The 25,309-nt window shown below is 39.5% G+C and overlaps 1 protein-coding gene across 1 annotated transcript in view; it reads right to left on the bottom strand.

Moving 5' to 3' along the window:
- Positions 1-1,177: 1,177 nt before the first annotated feature.
- Positions 1,178-25,309, bottom strand: part of GABRB3 (gamma-aminobutyric acid type A receptor subunit beta3) — a 112,461-nt gene continuing 88,329 nt past the window's right edge. The window contains exons 7-9 of the mRNA XM_087758327.1: positions 20,750-20,902; positions 16,109-16,353; positions 1,178-5,236 (exon numbers count right to left, since the gene is read on the bottom strand). Coding sequence (XP_087614453.1) covers positions 4,886-5,236; positions 16,109-16,353; positions 20,750-20,902 — 749 coding nt within the window. The 3' untranslated portion in view covers positions 1,178-4,885. The remainder of the gene's footprint in view (positions 5,237-16,108; positions 16,354-20,749; positions 20,903-25,309) is intronic.

Here is a 25,309-nt window from a genome sequence, read left to right as displayed (position 1 = left end):
TCAGCAGGTAGCATTTGCTCTTTTGACAGTCGTGACTATAAAACCAACATCTGTGGAAATAGTCTTGATACTAATAGGACTGTATTTATTTGGGGAAAACAGCCAATCATTTCTACTAGAACCTGAACTCCTTTAGTATAATGAGTAGCACTTAATCCATTAATTGATAATGTTTATCCACACATCAGCCCCAAAATACACAAAGAAATACATCTCTTACCAGATATTCCCAATCACAAAACTAAGCTTGGTACATCATTAATTTTTCCTACTCACAATACGGGCTGGACTGGAATAAATAGATCATAGCTGTTATGATCGGGGAAGCGTTGGTAAAAGTGAGCAGAAACATGCTGAAATCAGGAGGAGCCTTTCTGTTGACTTCAAAGGTCTTGCAATCACATCTATGGTGCTGAATATTTTATCTACTCCTAAAAGTTGTGTCATGTATCATTAGCTACTATGAGATTCAAGCAAGTGTGTGACAGCTTGCTCCAATGCAAAGCATGGCAATTGGGTTTCAGGACAGTCTGCTTTCCAAATCATCAGGGTATTTTTTGGTTTTGGCGGAAGGGGTTGGTGAATTACTGTCAAGATGACTTTAAAAACCCTTCTTGGAATCTGTCTGTATCCTGACTCCTCTAAAATAACTTACTAATACTTTGCAATAAAAAGTGTAATGAACACAATTAGCATTCCTGATACAATTAGCATAGCTGGAGAAAGTTTTTTTGGTTTGGTTTTGAAATATTTATGACTTGATTAATGAAACAAATAAACAGGACACCACTGTCTTGTTTTGATATCAAAAGCTCTTTTGCCTGCTGGGTGGGTACAGCTTTCATATAAAGCAGAGGACAAACTTTCTGCTCTTAACAGGCAATGCCCCAACTTGAAGAGAGGTTGGTTTGCCATTAAGAATCTCGTTAAGTCAATGGATGTAGTTTTTCCCTCTTCCTTAATCTACAATAGAAAACACAAGGAAATATAATAGTTTAATGCTTAAGAATCCCTTTTGCTACTTGTGTGTTGGTAAGAAAATGCTTTCATGTTGTTTTTTTCTTTAAAATTGTGTAAGACTAAACATTACCTGATATTTAACACGTAATTAAACATTAAAATTTAGCCAAACACACAGTCGTCATACTCCCTCCATCCCCAGAAAAAAAGTAAGCAATTAATCTTTAAATCCTTTTTAATAAATGAATATTCATTCATCAATATTTTCATAAAGCATCTCTTCATCATTCCATTTTACTATTCTTTTTTTTTCACTGCTGAAGAATACCAAAAATACATAGATGCGCCTTAAGCAAAAAAGACTGGGTTTTAGTTTATCTTTACAATGGGATGAAATCAACTTAGAGTTAAACCACCATAATATTTCTACTATTTATTGACTCTTTGGGCTATAACACAAGATAGTTTCAGTTTTCTTTTTTTTAATGCCTTTTACAAACAAATGATGTGTAAATGTTATTTATAGTAGTGTTGAGTTAGAAAGGAGTTAATTAGCTACGAAATACATTACTCTGGTGCAATTTGGTTGAAATTACCATTTTTAGTCTTAAAGCCATCTATGGTTAAAATCATACACTACAGCTAGCATAAAGGGACAAGAGCCAGAAAATGGGAGGTCAAGGCAAACACTGTTCTTAACACATGGCTATGTGTGTGTGTGTCTGTGTGTAAGAAGTGGTGCTGGGACTGGAAGAAGGGAATTGGCAAAAAAAGGCACAAAAATGCGTGTTAAAGATGAAGTGTTAACCTTAAGTGAGAATTTCCTGGCTTTTTTCAAGTCAAACCAAGACCTGGATTTGTTCAAGGTTCAAGCTGCTTGTGCCCCATGGAACTCAATTAGACTGATGAATATGAAATCTCATGAAAAAGCTGAAACATGCAACTGCCCACTTTTTGTGATGAGAGGCAAGGTGGGGAGTACGGTTTCATGGAAGGGGCTGCAGTAACACACTGCCCTCTGGTTGTGTAAAGGGTAAGAGAGGGAGAGTACTCAGAGACTCTGTTCTCTTGCCCATGCAGGGTCCCAAAAATGCACATTGCCTCTTTGCTCTGGCCAGACAGCAATTTTCCACCTGCTTGAAAATCCTGGCTGAAGCCACTGCAGACCTGATTTTAGTGGGGTTTGGAGTACGCATTTCTATCACAACTAAAAAGTCTCATCTTCTTATTGAAGATCCCTGCCTGACCACACAATTTCTAGGAGCTCGGGCTAGAAGAAAAAGAGAGAATGGTGATTAAATCCTGAGGGTCAGATCACTCTCTTCTTGAATCCCATTTTTCAGGGTAATTCTTTAGGGCACTTACTGAAAGACTTGCTCGAAGATAATTTTATTAGGGTAATTTTTCTAAAGCAAAGCCTACCATTTTTAATTTTATCAAAAACTTTTTTTTATTTAATTATATTTTGTTATTAGGATAAAACCTTGGGAGGGCTTTTCAACAATTCTACCAAATATGTACTTTGGGAGGGTGTTAATTGTTTAGTTACTTTGATTATAATGATGACAATGTGCTCTGTAATCCCTTCACAGTTTGAAGAGATGTTAGAGAGCTCATAATACATTGTGGCTTACCAATGGGAGCTAATACTGAGGAGCTTTTAAAACCCAAGTTTTCCTGCTCCAGCTATACGGGTTCCTTTGAGGCTCTTCATACCGTAGAGTTGTCTGCAGATACAGTGCTTAAAAACTGCAGTTACAGCCACTTCGCACCACTGCCAAGGATGCAGCAGGACTGCGGTGCTGATCCTGCACACGCCGGCAGCCAGGGTTATGGTGAACGCTACCAGCTGGGGATCGCACTGCAGCTTTGCTGCAAGGCAACTGTGCGGAGCCCATTCCTGTTCAAGGAGCAGCCCCGAGGATGGGATTACAACACAGACCTTGTCACCCAGACTCCTCTATGCTGAATTTCAGCCCAGAGCAAAGTTTCACAGTTCAGCTGCAAATAGCCAGGGGTGGGAACAGTAACGGACCGTACATGGCTGTGCTGGTTTTGGCTGGGGTAGAATTAATTTGAGGGGTTAAACCACAACAATGGCAGCAACACAAGTATCATTGCTCTACTCACAGATAAATCAAGTACTAGTGAGAACATGGGTCATTACAGAGCCAAGGCAGCCTTTTCAGTTTCTTCCCTTTTTGGTGTTTTTGACAGATGCATATCCACACATTTTTCTCCCATAGATGTCTCTAACTAGCATCCAAAGCTCTCTATCTGCCAAAAATTCCCATTGATGTCCAGGGGAATTCTACATGCAGAGAACTGGCGGGGCCTTGCCTGAATATTTTTTGTTTTAGGTCTATTTATGCTACTGTATCTGTTGTTATTTGTGAATGTACATGATAGAAACACTGCTTACAAAAAATATATCTTCTTTTCTTTAGAAAGGTTTAGTTCTGATAAATAACAAATTAAGTTTACAGATCTGAAATTGGCATACCTTGACGACTACAATCTACTAGACTGAAAAAAGTTGGAATCCCGGTGAGGGAATGAATTGGGATGAAAACCAAAGTGGTCACATTTGCACGAAGGATATGTTTGAACATATGAAACAAGTGCTGAAAAAAACCATACTGTTTGCTATCTCTTGTGATCTGTGACTGCAGCACACTAGCTTGATAAGTGTACGTGTATGTACTTTCAGTATATAAATAAAATATGAAAATGCTCCATTACTGAGTCAAAGTATCGGAAGTGCTCTATTTGCTCAGTTCTAGAGAATAAAAATTTGTAACATCACAGAAACAAAAATATGACATAGCATGCGGTCACGATAGCAAGCACAGGGGAGAAAAATATTGAGAAAATATACTTATATGCATATTATGCAAATATATTTTACATTAACATACAATGTTATAAGAATGTTAAATAATGTGAATGCGTGTTTAAAAAAGGCTACAGCTAGGTGGTTTCATGTCGAAGTAGCAAATAACCTGAGACATCCTCTATGCTTTCACTGGAATAACAATCTTTAAATCTACAGCAGATGTAGAACACATTGACAGTAGTTGAGTTCTCAGCTAAATTATACTAAAAATGTGCTGTTATCTTTCAAAATGACATGGCAGCTGGAACCAGTCCAAGGGAAGGAAAACGTGTTGTACATTTACAGTACTTACAAAAGATTCGTTTCACTGTTGATGGACACTTAAAATGCTTGTTTGAAATATTATGAACATGTATATGTCTCCAAAGACCTAGAGCAACACTCCCATGATCAGCTTGCTTACTGCAGAAGAGAAAGCAAGAGATCGTTAAAAACGATGCCCATTCAAGACTGGGAAAAAACATATTATGACATATATATGACATATAGAAAACCTAGAAATTATAGCAAAGAAAAATAAATTTGGCTTGATGGATCTGCAATATAAATGACTTATTTTAAACTTACCAGTGTAACTCTACCACTTTATGATTAGTGTGTATGGCAGCATTTACAAACAATGTTACTAAATACTGACTTTATATACGATTACAGCTGTTTGAAAATTTCTATGACAATCAAAGTTTTGTAGTGATAATATACAACACTTACTTTCTCAAGGCTTGTTGTTTTGATGACACCTGCCTTTCGATTTAAAAAGTTCCTCTGAAGTGCATTCTATGTTAAAGTGTCCATAACCTCAGAACGAATGTGTACATGTGTGTGTGCATACATATACTTCTGCTTTGCAGCGTGTGCTTTTATATACACACAATTCTTTGCTATATGTATTCACACATACATGAGTATGGTCTACATAGTAAAAGTTCATATATATATGTATTTTTATATATAAATATATATATAAACTCTGCAGGCAAGCAGTACTTCACTTGTTGTAATTGAAGTCCTTTAAAAAAGTTCAGTCACTCAGTTAACATAGTATAGCCAGTAAATTAAGTTGAAAAGAGAAAATGTGAATGGGAACACCATTCTTGACCATCTGTCGATGGCATTCACATCTGTTAGATCAGGAATTTTTATTTTCAATTGCGAAGACCTTCTTCGTAAATGGCCCCTCTTGCTGTGGGAGCCTGTTCTTTCTGATGAACGCCTTCCAAGGCTTTCGCGATGTGAGCTTTGTTTTCTGTACTGGATTCCTGAGTTGTCAAAGGATATCGTTGAATTTCTGGCTTCTGTAACGCTGGTGGTGACCTCGTTGCTTGCCACCTCGTTATGAATTTCAAGCGATGTTAGCAGAATGTTTCCATGGGTGTCCACCTAGGGTGCAAAAATAGAAATATAAATTGTTTCAAAAGACTTGACATCTATCAGCAGAATGTGGGTGTATTTAAATCTCCAAACCCATACATATTTTAAGAAAGCATGTATTCATTTTAAGCATGTGATAATCTTAGAAAAACATGGCAAAATTCAGATGCTTAAAATTAGACAAGTACTTAAATACTTTTACAAACAGGGTTATCATCATACTACCAACATCCAGTACAAAACCGTATTTGGCAAAACCAATCATTTTCCTCTCCCTCTAAACCAGCTGCGTTTTAAAGGATGGCGTAGTTCAGTGAAATCTCTACGTTGCTGGCAGTGGGGGGAGAGGGTAAGGGAGGGATTCTTTTTCTGCTACCTACATGTGAAATTTGCTAAAATCACAAGAATAGTTCTGACCTGCTGAACTCTTTGCATTTTGGAATCACAGAACTTATTTACAACTTCTCTCTTAAACTTTTCCTTCCAAAGTCATTTGCACAGTTTTGCAATCATGGCGCTGCTTAACTGTGGGGCTCCTCCACTTGGATAAGCGATCTGAAAAAGCAATGACCTTAGACAAGGAAGAAAGCTGCTGAACTGAGGAAAGAGGTGGCACTCTTCCCTTCCACCTCCATGTCCAAGAGCCAGTGAGCACAGTGTTGAGCACAGGTGAGCAATGTGATGCCATTTCCAGTAAATAAGTGGAAGGTTATGATCATGTAGAGTCCTTAAATTCTGGTCCAGACTCTCTAGTCCCCCTGAGTACCGACAGAGGAGGAGCAGCACAGAGTTGGGTACGGCTCCTTCAATGCAGAAAAACTTCCAGTTCCCACGAGTGGCAGTGACGGGCAGTCCCAAACGATGCTGTCTTAGTCAGTATTTGGTAGTTTCAGTGGGGGGGCACCACATCCCCTTGTGCCCCATGCCCTGCATGCTGGAGGACAGGCAGAGAAGACAGCTGATGCAGGGATCAGCTCCAATTTTCCTGTCTGCTTTTGGGAAAGGAAAATAATGTCTGCATGTAAAATAAATGCTCTGTCCTGGGTATTTTCAGCCAGTTAACGCATGTGTGATTCTGTTCATGTGAACTCGGTTCCCCATGTCAGAAATAGATAGTGAATCATGGCATACAGGATAATTTCCAGTTTTATGTATACAATTTATTCATCCACAGTTCATCCTACAATTAATACATTTTTCTAACCTGCCACATGATCTAGCTGTGTTAACTGTGCAACAGTTGAACATCTCATCCTAAAAGCATCTGTTTAAAAGCGGTTGAGAAAACAAACTATTGTCATGGCCTTTTGAAGTTTGTACAGTCATCCGATACCACATCCTTTGCAAGCTTTGTGCAATGCATTAAAAGTACGCGTAGCTATGTGTCTGTCCATATGCATTTAGCTTTTTTCAATCTTGTTACAGTTCTGTAAAATGGATATTTCTTCCATCAATTATTGATGCTACAGTTTATCTTTTCTCAGTGAAAACAATTATGATAGTATATCAGTAATGCTTTGCCCAGCTTCTTGCAAATGGAAAAAGAATATAAAATGCTATGAATGACATACAGGCAAGTAGAAAAAAAATCCGAAGGTATCCAACAAATTCTGCTGTTGTAGGCAACAGTACATTATGCTGATGAGGGCCTATAAATAAAAATAAACAACGTGAACCAAAATAATGGGGTGGAGAAGCCTCAGTGGTGATTAAGAAGAATTTATTTTCCCCATGGCAGAAACCCATTGGGTACAAAAGTACGAGCTTGAGGTTTGTAGAAACGAGTTCATGCTGTTGAACAGTATCTGTAACCAGGGAATACACACAGCTGTAAAATACAGCCATGGATATCATCACTACTTATGGTGGTCTCTGAAAAAAAAAGATTCATTTTTCTATGTTTTTTTTTTCACAGAGAGTACAAATTATGATCAGGATTTGTAACAGCATTGTGTAAAATATCTCCACAATCCGCATTTTCCTTATGAAGCTTAAAACTAAATCTCTCATCCAGGCCCCCACAGCGTCACATGTCATCTCCTTTCCCATCTCCTCTCAGGCTTTGAGAAATGTCCTTCAGCTTACTAAAAATGCCCCAGCAGAGACCATTTTGCTGGGCTCCACCCTGGTAGCACTGCCTTCCCCTTGCAGATCTCTACTCCCTTTCCATCCACCACCACAGATGTCAGCTGCTCTTTCCCTCAGGGCTTCCTGATCTCTCCCGATTCTGTCTGTCACCTACATGTATACAGACATTCGCCTGTCCACGGGTACTTGGTCCTTCTACACCAAGCCCTGGAATTTTGTAAGTGAGGTGTCTGCTGAAACCTTGTATTCTGGAGGGTACATCTGTGTGTTCAGGCTTCTCCTGCCCAAGGAAAGTATTAATTTGATTCCACTTCTTTCATCACACTGCATAGCCTGCTTCACCTTATCTGCCAACCTGACATGCCACCCTAACGTAGCTTCTGCCTCTGATCCGCCAATGATGCTGCCACTTTTCACTGCTCGTCACTGCATCTATATATCAAATCAGAAAGGTGGTCAAGAAAGTTGCGACATCTGTGTAAATGCTTTGCCTGAACATACCATTATGTCCTATGAGGTTGTATGACAGCATATATTTTCTCAAAATATCAAATGAGACATATTTGGAAACATTTGAAATGCATCTCTTTCTTTATTAATAGAGCAAGAGACTTGCATGTCAACTACCAGGAAGGAGCAAATGGAGAGAAGAAGAGGTCTTGCAGAGACTGAAATCAAGCTTCTGGTCTGCAGATATTCTTGAGACCTATTCCTGCAAATTGTATTGATTCCTTCAGAGTTTTTGGATAAACCACCTAAGCTCTCAACAAAGTTAAAGCAATATATGCTAATGCTTTGTGGCAATCTTAAGGTGATGTTGTGAAGTATGAATACTTAATGTAGGCAACATGTTAAAAAGTATTTACACATAAGCATGACTTCTGAATGATTTAAGCAATGATTTAAATGACTTTGACAAATGTACACAAGCTCTTTCAATGAATAAAGCAGCAAACCAATTATGGCAGGGTATCCTGTGCAAGTCGACTCATGTTTGCCTGAATATACAGGTAAGGCAAAATCCTCCATGAGTCAACATGTGTGACAGGGATTTGGACTCGATGATCCTTATGAGTTCCTTCCAACTTGAGATATTCTATGATTCTATGAGTGCAGATCGGTGGCTCCAGGGAAATTGTTACTCCAGGTACAGGTACAGATTAAGAAAAGCAGCTGAACTGATTATAGTCATGACTACACATGACAAACAAGGCCAATGTCTTTGATAAAACTTTAGTTTTACTCCTTAGAATACAATTTTATCACCTGGCTCAGAAATGTCACTGTCTGTACACTGGAAATTCTCCCCAAAGTGTTAACGCCAGGCTTTGCTCTCGAACCTTGTTATAAATCAGAGATACGACATTGTGTATTCGGCCAATTTCCCCTCACTTCTTACTGCTTTAACCTAAAGATTTTCCTTTTCTCCCTGGGCCTCCATGCTTCTTGTAGTCTTCTTTCTGCCTGACCGTGGCTCCACCTGAAGCCATTCATTCCTGTTTCCCCACTGTGGTCTCCACTGCCGGTGCTCCCATCTCCTCCCTGACACAAGCCAGGGCTGGTTGTTTCCATGGAGTGTTTCCCAGTGAGCTCATCAAAGCATATGGAAACAGCTGAGTACTAAATCATTAATTAAGTCCCTGCTGAATCAGCATGGATCCAAATATGCAAAACTGATGCTCTTAATCAATTTTAATCAAACCCCATCCCTCCCACCTCTGAACAACTACAGCTCCTGCACCAAAGTGAAGTGATTGAATCTCACATAGCTCTGTGTGGAGGCTGAGAAGCATGAAATGATGTGAGATGTTTTATACATGGAAAAAGAGATTCACTTTTGAAGGTTCACCATTTCTAAACCATACATGTTACAGTACAAAGAAAAAATCCAAAGACTCTAGCAGCCTAATGTCATCACACAAAAATGACCATAACTTACCTAACTGAATCCAGAAAGAGGAGGGTTAAGATAAGGCTCACAAAGAACCTCTGGTCCTTGCTGTTGGAGGAACACCACGTCTCCAATAGGCTCAACTTGGATTGTACCTTGTAGATATGAAACTTCAACACCCTTTTTACACCTGGAAAGTCCTGAATCTACTGCTTAATTCTAGACAAGATACTGGCTCGTTTAGATGTTAAGTAGTATATTTTTAAAGAAATGCAAGCCAAGAGCTGCTATTGAATACCTTTCTCCAATCAAGATTCTTGGAAAACTTCAGCTTTAATGCCAGTTTGGAAACACTTTACTAGGGTCGGGAAACTACCATAAAGTTTGATTTACTATTAGGTAGTGTCTGAATTATTTCAGGTTCATTTAGTGCTCTGTTTAATATTCCATAAATTTTAAGGAGTACTTTACAATGAAATCTCTTTTTCCTCATAAGTCTTTCGCTCTGCTACACGAAAAGAAAGAGAGGAAGCGTTTTGCTCAAACCCCATAGGTATGTTTAGTTCATCAATCCCAAATTTTTAAATACCATGTAAACACTTTCCATCATATGAAGCAATATAAATGCAAATAGCGTGTTTAAATAACAGCATGAAAAGCTGTCTCTGTAGTTAGTCTTGCATTATTTTACATCAAAATTACTATTCAAGTACATTATCCCACAAAATACATCTCCCTTTAAAATTATAATAAAATGGAAATTATTTTTGGTAGAGATTGTAATCTAGACTCCAGCTACCCGATTCTCACCTGATCTGCCCTGGTGCAAGCATCTATGGTGATGCAAGGGGAAAACTACCTGGTAGCAGTTTTCATCTTCTTTACTTATGTATAAATGGCTTTCCAACATGTAGAACAGTACGTGATCAGGCCCTAAGTGTCATCTGTGCTTAAAGCAAAATTCATTGACCACATTATGCCTCTGATATTTTTACAATAATTTAAAAATGCAAGCACAACAAAAATGATAGTGTCAAGTGTTCTCCCTGAGTCTAAAAGTTGATACTTCTCTCACTACCATTTTTACATATTTATATTAATTAATAATCCCCCAAAAATGAAAGAGAGAATTATGTTATAGCAGCCCAGTAGATCAACCTAGGGTAGCCAGCAGAACTGGGAAGATGGAAAGATCTTGAAAAACAAGGAAAGTATGAAGAAGAAAAATAATTAGGAACTTTCATGTTAATATCACTGTCCACCAAGTAAGAATGGAGTCTGACAATTAACCTTGATGTATTTGAACAGAGGAAGAAAAGGAAATTAAATATATGGTCCTCCCTTGCCCTGTATTTCCCTTTGTCTAGATTCTTACAATCTCTGGGCTGTACTATGGACTGCAAGTACAATCCCTCTTACTGTCTCTGGATTTGCACCATTCATACTTGTGCAAAGTGGCTGTAGAACAAAATTAGCACACGCATGGGTCTCCCAGTGTACAATGAATGTCCTCGTCCTAAGCACTACAGGACTACAGTTCTTCCCACACGAACTGTGCTCGTCACCCGTGACAGAGATTTTTCAAAACTTGGCACCTACTCATCACACTCATGTTTCAGAAATATCCCACTGTTCAAAACAGCACCGAAAAAAGTATCCAGGAAAGATGAAGATGCACAGGAGAATACTGCCAGCTTTGCTATTCTCATATTTCCCAATTTAAACTGAGTGATAATTCTGCCACAGCAGGCAAGATATTCATTCTCAGAATAAAATCCCACTTGTGAGAAGCCTTGCTACAATTAACAATTCTTTAAAGGTGCTAAGTAGATGTAAGTGGCCTGAGCCTCTATTCTCAGCAATGCCTGGTGGGAAGCTGCTGCCTTGGCCGACAGCGGGGGTTTGAGCCAGGAATCTCTGGTGCTAAAAAAACATGCAGGAACTGCCTGACAAGAAGGGCCTTTTTATAAAGGGTTATGCATTATTTTTGTTCAAAGGAAGCTCTGCCCACATGTCTGACAGCCACGGGGGGTTGAAGCTTGAATGAGCTTGTGTGATAGTTACCCTCCTGATTGATACCCTGGGGCTCAACTTCTGGTCCTACCAAACTGAAAACGTAAATTGCCACAGCTTGAACTAAGAAGCAATATTTTTAGCAGGGGACTGTAACAAATCATAACCTCTGTGGATTGGCCCAGAAGGAGCAATGTCCAAAACACATGCTCACCAGCTGATTATGCCAGTAGCCTTTATCACAAGAGTGAACAACAAGTGAGAACAGGATTGCCTTAGAGCTCACTCATGCTGATTTAGTTGTAAATTAGGCTGTATCTGAGCCTTATTTAAAATAAACAATTTATGTAGCAAAACTGAAAGTGCACGAAGAGCTACAAATGCAGCCCGAATCTGCCAATGCAAACAGGAGAAACAGAACTGATCCGTAACAATGGTGATCAGTTTTCAAGGGAAAATATTTTTACCGGCCACCTATTCTTTTCTGACAGTTTTTCCACAGAGGACTTTAATTTAGGCACCGATACCATGGGCAGAATAAATACTTTATGAAAAATCAAGATTCAGTTCTTCCTTTATCCTAGAGCTTGTCCATACACATGAACCAGTGTATCAAGGTTTTCAAGAAAGAGCTTTCAATCCGAAACGTACATGTACGAAAATTGGCTTACACAAAAAAAGGTGCATCCTATGGTCGTCTCCAGTAACTGTCTTTTACTGGGAAAAGGCTGGAAAAGTTTAGCAAGGAATACTATTTACAGTGCATTATCTGAAATAAAATGTGATGCAAAAGCAGTCAAAAGAAGAGATGGTTATGTGTGAAATTTTCTTTGTAGTCAGCTGCTGATACACAGATGAGTCATTTGTAAAGGCTTTCTCAGGTTTCATCTCATCACCAGCTCTGAATCTTCTGAAACCATTTCCACAGATTCAGTTTAGTCAGACATGCCTCAGTCATCATCCCACCTTCAGCAGTGCTACGCGGGAGAATACAGGGCAGAGCTTTCCTCTCCCCACTGCTTTGCTTTGTCACCTCTGCAATGTGAGGACACTGGCTGTGCTGTTTGCATGCTATGAGGGCTCTTCTTTCCCTAACGCCTGGAGCTATTGGGCTCGTTGGCTTTAACACATGGGTAGAGCTGGACAGAAAGCCAAAACGGGAGCAGTGAAGCCAACAGGCAGCTCAGCGGCAGCAGCTGGTGGAGCCCTCCTCAACACAGCAAGCCTCAGTGGCAGCGTATCAGGAACAACTCAGAGAGAAGTGCCTAAAAGCTTGGCGTTGGAGAGACACGTCCATAGCAGCAGCAGCAACATGGAGATGGCTGTGCCAGTTTCAGCTTTTCAAACCCGTAACCTCCGACGCAGGACAATGCAAATGCATGCATCAGGAAGCAGAGTTACTGAGCATGAACAGCGGCTGCTTTGCAAAGCAATTATCAAATAAAACACAAACATACCCACATCTGTGGATTTTGTGGCCTAGAACTTTTTTGTTATTAAAACTCTCCTCTAGAATCAAATAAGACTAGGAAAGCATGACAAGCCCTTTTGCTGCTATAAGAGGAGTGTTTATAACCAAGCCTGCCAGCTTGCATGCCAGACATCAGTTCTCTGACGTGTAAAAAATGAACTACAATACCAATGGCCACACTGGTTCTACTGCTTTCCATGGGCTAAAACGCTCCTGAGTGAAAATAACATGGCATTTTCCCTCATACTCCTCTTGTTCCCTTTGCCTGAGAGACAGACTGCACTCCCAGTCTTGGGTACCATAAGAGCAATGCTCGAACTCAGGGCCTGAAAGCCAGGCAATATGTTGTGCTGCCTCTGCTCTGCTAGTGCTGCCTCCCAACACAAACAAGCCATTTCCACAGTGCCGCAGCCCCTCCTGCCTGAGCACTGACTCAGGCTGGACCTGATACAGCACAGAGCTGTTCTGTCACTACACCCACAAGTTACAGCATCTGATGTGGACGATAAATGGACTAATGTTTATTTATTTATTTGGTTTGGTTTGTTTTTTGGTTGTTTTTTTTTTCTAGTGCCCTCAGCTAGCACTCTAAATCAATGACAGGGAGCTCATATACACACGGTTGGTATACAAGCAAATTCAATTACTAAAACAAAACAGCAACACAAATCACCTCAAAATGGTAGTCTTAGAGACAAACTAAAAATAATGCCTTCTTGCAGTTTTATATCTGAATCCTTTTCGATCTTCTTTCCAGCACAGTGTACATTTTGACAGTCATCAAATAGTGGCAATAGCTGCAAAGGGGGCTGCCTGTTTTTAGGTACTCTCCCATTCTTTAAAAATGTTGTTCAGTCCCAGGATTAGAAACCTTCCCTTTCTGAATGGAAATACACTCCATGGAAGCCTGAAGCCTCACCAAAATGAAAAAAACCACATTAATTTCATTGAACTCACACAAGGTAGTCCCCATCTGTGGCTCTGAGCCTCCCTTACTGTGCAGTATGCCCTCCAGTTTGTGAGCCTCTCCCAGGACATACAGCCCCTGAGTACCAACTCTAAAGCAAGAAGCAAGCAAATGCCAAGCAGCTGCTATTTCCATCAGATTCAATGATCTTCAAGGGCCACCAAAAAACTGGTTGGAAATCAATGCCTCTTCATTGCTCCTGAAGAGATCAGGGCCACGGTTGAAGAGCTTTCAGGTACTGTCTTCCACGGCAAGTATGTTAAAAAAGTCTGGCATGACCACCTGTCCTGCTACATCCATGGATGCCTGTACAGCATGGCACACTGTGGGCATGATCCAGAACCATGGAAACCATTTTTCTGCTTCAGGGCTATGGTGTCTGGAAGCCCTGGTAAACTTTGTCCAAAGTAGATCTGCTAGATGGTTTTTCCCTGAGCTGCTCATCCTGAAAGCAATGGGACCTCCTACCTGCTCTGAGTAATTCCCTCTGCTTTGCATCTGCCAGTGTTTTTCAAATCAGAAATTCAGATTTGACATCCTACATCCACTGAATCTGCATTTTCTGTCTATGCTTTGTTTCAAAGGAAGATTTCTGGTCAGCTCTACCGAATGTCCCTGTCTTTTCCTGTTGTACGCTGGCACTGCTTCTCTGAAGGCACTGAATCCAGTGATTGCAACGAAACTCTGTTGGCTTCACCAGCTGAGGCCTGGAGACAAAATGTTTTCCACAGAGAATGGGACCATACCTCATTATTTATCCTAGATCATCTGAACAGCAAATATTCACAGTTGGTATGAGTATATGTGTTTCTATAAAGCATACAGAGTTCCCCTTCACAGCTGGGACTACAAGGGACAAAGAAACACACTCTCTTTCAGCTCTGGTGTGCTGAATTTGTATCCTAATTTCATTTATGCCTGGTTGATATTAAACCAGCACAAAAGTCAGAAAAGTCCATGATATTTTCCTAGGATGGTCCAGAAAGAAAAGGTTGTAAGTGAAAAGTGAGAAAAAACAGGGTTGATATATGGGATATAAGAATCGGGGATATAAGGTCTGGGATATAAGAATGACATGATCGGGGTATGAAAACCCTTCATTTTCATTAGTTAAGGTTCATATGCTTCTTTTGACAGTAGAGACCAACTGATCTCAAGATAGAACAGTCAGGCATGGGGTGCTATTGGGCCCACTAACAAGAATTGTACTGAATTATGTAAATCATTTAAATGGATGAGATTCACCAGATGGTTTCCATTGGGGGAACTGAACCTTGGCACATACATCTGCATTACCTGCTTGCAGCTAAAATCTTCTCCATTGCTTTCAATTCTGATATTCTTTTTTCTTCTCATCTGCATTTTTATTATTATAACTATTTATTTTTCCAGGAAAGGGAATTCATTCTTCCTGCTAGCTTAGTCCTAAACAGTGCTGCCAACTGTGATGAGAATTTAGTTTCATAATACAGTGGACAAAAATGAGTTTATTAGTTCAAAAATTATTTCACAGATATGAATGTCAATAATTAGGTGTAGTTCTGCATTACATTTACTATAGCAGACAGAATCATTAGGATCAAAAAATACAGCTTGAAATTACTTTTATGATACTGGTATTTAATAGGTAGTAGTTTTGTCACTGTGAACTCCTCTAATTTATAGCTGATAGAAAAAGCAGTCTTACTCAACAGAACTGAATGAAAAAGCCTCACTGGGAGCATTTTAGCAAAAAAACCCCATGTTCTATTCAAACTGACATGGCTTGCTAACATCATACAGTGTTGAATGCCTTGAATTTTTCTTCCAAAGTGAAAAAAAAAAAGGGTGTTCATTGGATGTAATACTCCAGGCAAGGAAATAGGCTGGAGCGTAATCAGCACAGACCATGCCAATACTGTGCTTCAGAAATCAATCTGAAAGTTTCTCTAGGAATCATAATTTTCTGCTGGTCTTAAACAGCAGCAGATGACAATGCCACACACAGCAAGCAGTTCAGCTATGCTGGCCAATTAATTAGCATAGCAGAACCAATCCCTTATCTGTTCTCTCCCATTCTAAATATGTCTGCTCTAAGTGAAGTGAGAAAAGGTATGCTCAGATCCTGGATTCCCTTACGTAGGTACTAAAACAAAATCACAATTAAATTATATTTGATTTAAACAAATAAATGCCTTTGTAGATCTGAGCCTTTATTTTCAAGACAGCTGCACTTCCATTGTTATCTTCTTGTTACAGTTACTTGTTATACAGATCATGCTCACTTCAATTTCTGCATGCCTAAATATATTCTTCTATGTAGGTTCTTGAATATAAAAACGCCAAAGTTTGCCCACAAAAAGGAGATGTTGTGGGTGATGTTTTTACACATGTTTTTTTTTTGTTTATTTCATACAGTTAGTTTTTGTAATAAAAGAAAAGAGACGCTATATATAGATTAAAGAATCCTACCCGGTTGGCTTCAAACTTTGAGCGATCGTTGTTTGCCTTTGCTGATTTTTCTGCAAGTTTCTTCTGCCTTTGAGGGCCTTTTCCGAAGAAAATGTAGTTGACAAAGGCGTATTCAAGTAAGGCCAAGAAGACAAATACAAAGCAGCCCATAAGATACATGTCAATGGCTTTAACATACGGAATTTTAGGCAAAGTCTCTCGCAGATGAGTGTTGATTGTTGTCATAGTCAGCACAGTTGTAATTCCTACACGAAGGAAAAAAAGAGCACATATCTTACAACTCTAAGCAGATCATGCTTCAGTTTTATTTTCCTTTTTGGCAAATTTGTCTTGTCAGTGTGAAGAAGCTTAAAAATTTGAGAAAGATGTCTCGCAGGTGACCTCACTGCAAATGACAGCAAAATTAAAGCTTGATGCATTATTATTCTGTTACAATATTTCCTTCATACGATCAGGGGAACAGCTAACAAGGGGGCCCGGCACCGCTGCTGTGAGTTACCATAGCTTCATGGAAGCCAGCGTAGCTGTACTGAGGGTCTCTTCCATGAAGACCAAACTGATCTGCGACAGGAAGGCAAATAGTCTGCCAAGCATTAAATGGTGTGCTCTTACAGCACTGTGCTGCTCAACACAAGGGAGAGAAGTTTTTAAAAAGTAACAAAACTAATTAGAGGTCTGGATAGATAAAACCATGGGCACATATTAAGGCAGAGTGTTCGTACAGATGGTGAAAAACTCCTTTCATGCAGTTTTAAATTTCTAAGAGTTAAGCAGTAGGTTGAAATTAGTCCTGTAAAGCCCCTCTGTAGTAGATGGAGAGAGACAGGCACCTTTCTAGAGCAGTTCATCCCACCTAATTTAGACACCTGTTTCAGGAAATGACAATATAGAAGAGGGATTTGAGATGACTAGTTTAGAGCAGTAGTCTAATTTTTACATGGGAAGAAGTGAGATGAGCAGTGAGAGGCAGACAGGTATGTGCATTTGTGGAAAGAAAAAGCGAAGGAGGGAGAGCAGCATTTTTATGGTGATTGACTGGACACTAATAAAGTACCTAGAAAATCTATAAGGTATGTCAAACCCTCATTTATTTACCTAAGGATGGACATAGCACCTGAAAATATATTCCAGAGCACTGTTTTGAAAAGCTAGTAAGAAAAGCAAATTTATTGTCAGTCTGCTTGAATTCACAATAAACCGCAGGGTTTGTATCTCTGCTGGAAATTTTATGGGAATTGCAAATCACAGGTGGCTGAAAACACTGATTTGTGCAATAAGTCTACATCGGTAAAAGAGGCAAGCCATTCCAATAAGTCCCCTCCATTACTATTTTCTCTGATTCCATAATTATACCATCAGTTTGTAAGTAGTCACTAAAATGTAGGCAGAACAAAAATAAAGAACAAAAGAAAATTGCTGCCATATTAGAAAGCACAGCTTCTTTTACCTGAAGAGACAGAAACAGAGACAATATAACTCAAAATCAAGCTGTTGGTGTAAACAGTGTCACTCCAGGGAACTGTAGTAGTAGCCTATGAGGTTCTGTAACAGATATTTTGTGTATTTAGTAGGTCAGCATCACGCGGTTTTCAGTGTTTTTCCTCTAAACTATGAAACAAGTGTGTGTTGATGTCAGATGTTTCACGGCTTGAAATACAGCAGAGACACACACAGCACAAGCTTATTTAAAAATTATATTGGGTATAACTCACCCAGCTCTGCAGTAGAATGAGGAATACAGCTGACACATTACTTTTACCTAAAGAAACTTTGACAAAGTCCCTAGAAAACCTCCATGCCAGCACAAGGAACAGGGGTGAGAAGGGTGGAGGACTGCAGCAAACACTATCATACGTTTGCAGCCCAAGGGATTTCTCTAGCCTGAATTAGCTTCTTTCCTTGTAGGATCATCTGCTGCTGCTTCCCATAAGGGATTCAAAGAATTACCTAAGATCCAATTGATTCCTGCATCAGAAATCCCACAGATTCCTTTTAACACACCCTTGGCATCTCACTGTCATCCCACAGATGCTTACCAAAGCCTAGGTCAACAAGGCACATAGAAGCCTGCCCAGCGGGGGTTATAATGCCCACATTTTTGGTGCCTGTTCCCAGGCTGCAACCTAGATTCCAGAGATAAGTCCTTAAACACCACACAGGGAGAGTTTGGTGGCTCTCTCAGTGATCCAGAAGATTAAGCACACTGAAAAGAAAGGTGGCTATCACTAACCAAAAGGAAATACATCCCCTGGGAGATCCTGACACCCTGCAGGCAACTGCCCTTCTGAAGATCAACAATTTATTTTAAAGCACAGCTGGAGGAGAAGCAGCTGACACTCACCTATCATATAAAAATAGGGTAATCTTGTGATTACAGCCCTTCCCAAGAGTGAGAAATTTTGAGATTACTTTTCTCCTCACTCAAAGGACTGAATTTAGGAACTTCTAGGGCTAACTAGCAAAAACTCAGTTTTAAACAGAATTAATGGTTTTGAATATTTCTCTTGAGATCAGCCCTATATCAGCCTCTTATCTGCAGCGTCTACAGCACATAGTCTCTAGAATGAGCTGGCTTTTGCTCCCTGCCAGGGTTTCTCTGCTGAGGGAATTACTTGCTTCAGTGCAGGCTGGAGCACAGACAGCATGTGCAGCGAGGGACCAGCGACAGGAGCAAAACATGGAAGTGAATGAACTAGAATCAGGCTCTTTCAGAGAACACAGGCTTCTTCCAGGGGCAGAGTAAAAGCTTGTCTCCACGTCTCTAAGGACTGCACAGGGAATTCTTCCTCTAACAAATACCTAAGCCAGCAGGCTTTATCCTCCTCTGAACTGAGCCTTTCAGAGCCAGTTACATATGTCCAAAGGTGCTATATTGCCTTTAAACTTTGATACCATTTCATATCAGCTTTAGATTCATGAGTGGCTATACAAAGGAACACAGGATTAGACCCATGGTACTGAACTTTATTATACAAACATCACAGACATAATCACCAAGGCACTAGTTGTTTTCTCAGAAGAACCTATTAGATGGGTTTTCGTCCTCTCAAAAGGACTTTCTAGCAATCGGAAATAGAACATCTGGGCTCCTGAGCTTGCCTTGAATGTACTGACTTTTGTTCTAATATTTGTGTTATCACAGTACGGTACTTGATGAACTTGTGCTACACAGAAATAGGCCACATGAGATGGTCCTGTTCCTTAAATAAGGAAAAACTGTGTGAACTCATTATAGAAGGGTGTGGAATGTCACTGGGTTTGGTAACTTCTGTCTGACCATCTGTTCTCTGCAGTCCTGGCCGGCATGTAAAATCTAGTTGCTGTCTGATGTGTTCAAAGTGCTCCCCTCACTTGGTCATAATGTCTTCAGGGTGGATCTTCGGTATCCAGTAGTCCATTTATGAATACATCAGAGCTGTTTGGACTCGATGTCCCACCTCCCATTAAGCTACTATTTAGCTGCAACTTGCTGAACATGCACTAGCTGTTGCGTGGTAATGCCAGATTGTGTCATGCCCATATGCACCAGCTAATCCACAGTATCTCTAGAATTACTGTACAGTAACTGCAGTTAATCTACAATATCTTCAGTTATCCAAGTTCAGATGCTAGGATGTAATATTATATTGCACAAAAAGGTATAGGTGTAGCTGCCCAGCCTGCTTTGGTATGGGGATCTTGGGAGGTACATGGTTCAGAGATGGGGAATCTCATGGGCATGGATTGGAGTCATGGTTTGCTGTGGTACATATCAGAAAAATAAGGGAACTAGGGAATATGTTCCTGTTTTAAAAAGAGAAGACAGCATAGCAGGAAGTTACGCAGCATAGGCTTAATGTCAAGTTTTGGGAAGGAAGGTATGTGCTATTGCGAAGCACAGGGTTGAAGACAGGATTTGGGATGAGATGAGAGGCAGCAGTAGTCATAAGGATTATTTATGGATCCATTTAATATTCCTTGTCTCTAGCTATCCCTGAGTATGCTTCTGTAATAGATGAAATATTTCCTCTGAGATATTTTGAAGTCGCCATCCCTTATCTAAAGGATACTTTGATCTGAAAAGGTCTTGGACTGGGATCACCAATCTATGCCAAATCCATGTTTTTCTGCCATGAGGTAAATGGCACTTTAAGCTGTCATAAAAATGCACTTAGCATACTGTGCATTTTGAGGGTGAGCCGTGATGTCATGGTCCGTAGCTGACGTGCCCCTGCGCTCTGAACGAGCACATGGTTCTTGAGGTCTGTTCCTGCCACTGTCAGCTAAAGCACCCAGGACCTCAGGAGGAGGCTTGGAGCCACACTTCTCTTCCCACGCTGAACTGGACTAAAAGCCCACGCTCAAGCCCTTGGAGGATGATTCTGGAGCTGGTCCCCTCACTGAAGCTACTGACAACAACATTAACTTTGATGAGAACAAGGCGGGGACCCATATGAGCAGCTCATGTCAGAGGTCTAGTGGTAGCTACGTTCTTGCATGCAGGGGAAAACTTACCACTTTCGAGGCAATACTGAATGACATTATTTTGATGTAAATGATTTTGGAATATCAAAACACTGACATTGCGTTGCAGTCTTTAACAACCTCTGAAGGCTACATTCAGTCTGACATTTTAATGTCCCACTCATTCTTAGCACATACCAAGGGCAACTCTTGCTGCTGATGCATCATAATTGATCCAGAATGACACCCATGATAAAATGGTAATCAGTATGGAGGGCATGTAGGTTTGAAGAATAAAGTATCCAATATTTCTCTTCAACCTGAAGCTCAGTGAGAGTCTTGGATAGGCACCTGAGGAAAGGGAGAGAAAAACAGTGTTATTTATACCGAAGAAAAAACACTTGCAGATAGTTGTCTTCAGTTTCCGTAGAAAGCATGCACATTTTATGGGGTACTATGACATCTGCAGAACAGTAGGGAAAACGCCTTCACTGTATTACTGGTTGGTATTAAAAGAAACCTTGCAGTGAATATAGTGATAACCAAGCAATTTGTATTTGGGAAGAAAAGAGAGAGTAAATTACTCTAGATTATTGAACAGATGGGTGAGCACCGGTTAGTTCTTAAAAACAGATGCTTAGGTCTCCAAGTAAAATGCCTATCCGAATACACAGTTTTATGTATAGCATTTATATTGAGAGGATTAGTAATGTGCAAAGTTTTGTATTTACATGGAAGAGTTGTTCATGGGATAGAACTTCTTAATTACATCTGAACTATGCGAAACATGCTACCTGTGGTGTCAAAAATAAATTGTAATGACTCCCAGTGAGGAAAAGCCTTCAGACCAGATCCAAAGGCCTCTAACATCAATTAGAGCCAGACAGAATTTTTCTTCCAAAAATATTTTAAGCAAAAAAACCTGATTATTTTATATGTGCGTGTGTATATATATACAGTATACATATAGGATTCATGAATTGTTACAATTGGAGCAAATAAATAATGAAAAAAATTAATAACCTCAATGTCAATGTTTCAAACGACATTTTATTATTTAACTTCAAATTGGTGTATTTCAAAATTGGTGTTAATATTACTGAATATATTTTATATATTTAGAAATCTCAAACAGTTAAAAAAATTGTGACTGCTTTCACCAAATGCAAAGAGGATAAAATCTTAGTATATCTGTACAAGAAAAAGGTAGTCATTCACACAACATTAGCTCCATGATTTCAGTGTTTTCATTACTAGTCTTAGATATGATACTTCTAATAGCTCATCTAAAAGCTCTAGTTACAGTCAACATCCTGAACATTTCTGAACATACCAAGGGCCCAACTAGATATCAGATCACATCCCACCCATTCTAATGCAAATATATGTGCAAGATATGAAAGACCACATCTAGAAACAAATAAAAAATTACAAACTTCCCTTTAAATTATGTTCATATGTTTGCATATGAGCATAAGAAATTACATTTGCCCATATACACAAGAATGATGGATTTCCTGAGAGAGAAAGCAAAAGAAGGAATAGAAAACTGCAGATTTCTTTTCATCACAGTCCTGATAGTTAGGTATACTTTGAGTCATATGGCAGAAAAAATGCTACACTGTTTCCAGGCAGCAGAAGCATCCAGGGAGTATCAAACTTTATGCAACTATCCTTAACTGTTTTATCAAACAATCTCAGAAGAACTATCACTGGAAAAAGACGTATCTGGTAGATTAATTTGGTTGCTGAGATTACTTCAATCAGTAGTAATTTTTTCCAGGATGAAATGCCTTCTAGTTTCACCAATAGAAGAATATTGGTAGAGTCAGAAGAATTTATTTCATCATGAAAATCAGACCAAGGTTTTCTGCAGTCTAAAGCAGTCAACATAATTTTCAGCAAAGAACCATTTAGACTTTAGCTTGCTTAACATCTTCATTTTCCAATGAACAATGTTTCATTTCAAAAGACATATTCTCTCTTTGAAACCATGCCTGCTTTTTTTGCTAATAAAGCTTAACTTTTTCATTGAGCTACTTATGAAATGGTTTCCATGGCCTTGTGTCTGCTGACTATGTAAATAAAACAGGAGCATACCCTGCCATCATGAAATACATTAAAAATGTAGCAGACCTGATCACCTTTCTGCAATAAGAGTAGTGCATCAGACAGAAATCTTTATAAAGCTATAAGTTAAGGAAAATTATTTCATATTTCACACCACCCACGTAAAGGATTCTCTATAAATCTCTTCCTTTCCAAAAGTCCTGTCCAGGTCTGTGTGTCTGTGGAATACCATTGATAGAGGTGATGACTGGAAAATCTCCCATAAAATACTGATTCTTTGATAAATAGGCTGAAGGATTCATTCAAGAAGGTTCAGTGAAACTGAATCACTGAATCAAAGCCTCTTCTTGGGCTGCTCCAGTGCCAAGGACCCTGGATGCATTGGGGAACCTCAGAGAAAGAAGAAAGAGAGCACTTTGCTGTTGATAAAGCAGGGAAAATGGTGTGGATGGAGGAGGCGTGCGTCAACAGTGGAGAGAAGTAATGTGTCACGTATGTCAGTAATGTTCAGTAATGAAATCCTGAACTGAGAAACAGTATAACAGATCAAACTTCAGACATTTATCTTGAATGCTTTGCCCATGACCATTATCCATTACCTCATCATCATCTCCATCTAATGAGATAAGGTAATTACTGAAACTAGTGGGACCTGGCCTTAGAGGTGGACTCTCCAGACAAGCTGTCTCAAGGCCAGAGACATCAACATGAAGTTGTTTCAAGCACCAGGCTCTTTGTCCTGAAGCTAGAAGACAGAACCCTAAGAACCATGCCTAGGGCCAGGGCTGTCAGTGCTGTCTGTCTTCCTGCTCTAGAGTTGGAGCTGGACTGGAACAGAGAGATTCAGTTCCGAATCTGAAGGTGCACTGTTCATTTTGAGATGCCCTATGACATGTCAGACACCAGGCTGCAGCTGGTGGATATGACATAGTCCCTATATCTTTTTGATCAGCAGCTGGAGACTAAGACGGCTGCCCTATGCCATCTCAAATAGCAATTGATAAAGCAACTCACTTGAACTGCATACACATGAGCTAGGTGTCTAAGCTCCAATTATATTTACAGGACAGTCAGTTCATCTAGTCAATCTAGTAAATGAAACCTAGAATTATCCGTTTCCTCCTCAAATAGACTCCTACTGGTGGACTGAATTTGTCTGCAGACTCCGCAGACTGTATTGAGTACATTCCCATCAACTAACACACCTAGTTCATATGTAGACACTGAAATTATATTCACCTCAAATCACAGCAAGATGAATCTCAAGTCTCAGGGTAGGTTTTGAAGGTCTGTGGCTCCTGGGCAATTTAACCAAAAGTCTTGCTGGCATCATGGCTACTTGCTGGAGTTGACACATTGCTCAGTTTCATAGAGGTAAATAGAATGTCATCTTGTTTTGTGGCGATTTTCCAAGGTCAAATTTTATTGGGAGGTCTGGATCTCAGGAAATTTCAGAATAATTTTGTCTTTGTATAGTTCAGGTTGAATTTGAAACATGAACTGGTAGCTTTGTTTTTTCATATCATGCAGCCAGAGTTCTCCTTTAGGTAGCTCTCCCTGAGACTACAAAAGTTTGCATTACTTTCACCTGTATTGCTTTTATGCTTTCACAGGTGATCTATTGGCCCTGCCTCCAGCCTGCCACCTCTGCTATAATATCTCACCTCCAGCAAACAGACCACAGGAATCTGTGGAAAAAAAGAATTAAAAGAAGGAACATTCCTTATTTCCCCTGCTTATTTCCCCCTCTTTGTCTGGATGGCTAAAGCTCAGTGAAAAGGATGGATCCTAACCTGCATGGAACAAAGATTGTAAGCCCACATCTTCATTTATCTAAGAAGAAACCATCTTTTGTAATTTATTTAATAAAAATGGATTTCTTGGTGAGCTCAACAATTACACTGTTACTTGCCTGATTATGCTTGGATAATGATTTGTCAATTAAGGCTCAGTACATTTAGAGATTAATTACCAGGAAATTCTAGTTGTTAACATACCATCAAAATTTTTTTTTTGCCTAAAGAACAGTGTTGCTGTTCAGGGACCGGATTTGTTACCCTTCCTCCCATCTCACATAACATGTTGATGTCGATGGGCTAATTTAAATAGTACAGGAATAACAGAATTTGGCCTGAAGTATTTAAATCTAACAACAGTATTGGGAATGCAGGCATGAAAACAAATACTTAATCAATAACTGAGCTCAAAATATTCCTCTTTCATATATTTGGGCACTTGGTAAAAAAGTAATTACTTGTTTCTGTTTCAATTTCATTAAAAGCTAGCAAGCTGAAATATCTAGCTCCAAGGCTAAATTAGTCTCTTGCTGTTTTATCCAATATGAACGAAGATAACAGAGTTGGTCAATTACAGAATTCTTATTTTAATCTGTTCTTCTGGGAAGGTTCTTTGGCTAATTGGAAATGTACTTTACAGATTGATCTTTCAGAATACAGCAAATAATTAATTTTCAAATGTTTTAAGACTACCCTCCTCTTACCAACAGGTTGCTAATCTGGCTCTGACTGCTATGCATCCTGAAGCTTTTAGGTGTTGTTTTACATATCCCCGTTCCTGTTCAGTTTCTTAGCATTTCTGGATAACAAACATTTAGGAGGCGGATGCAGGTCACAGGTCTAGGCACTTAATTTCAGGTGTTTGCATGCAGATATTTACACATGGATGGTG

This window comes from Nipponia nippon, unplaced genomic scaffold (assembly GCF_047370975.1).
Source record: "Nipponia nippon isolate SJK-2023a ecotype South Korea unplaced genomic scaffold, ASM4737097v1 scaffold_2, whole genome shotgun sequence".
Classification (NCBI taxonomy): Eukaryota; Metazoa; Chordata; class Aves; order Pelecaniformes; family Threskiornithidae; genus Nipponia; species Nipponia nippon.
This window is presented reverse-complemented; position numbering and strand designations above follow the sequence as displayed.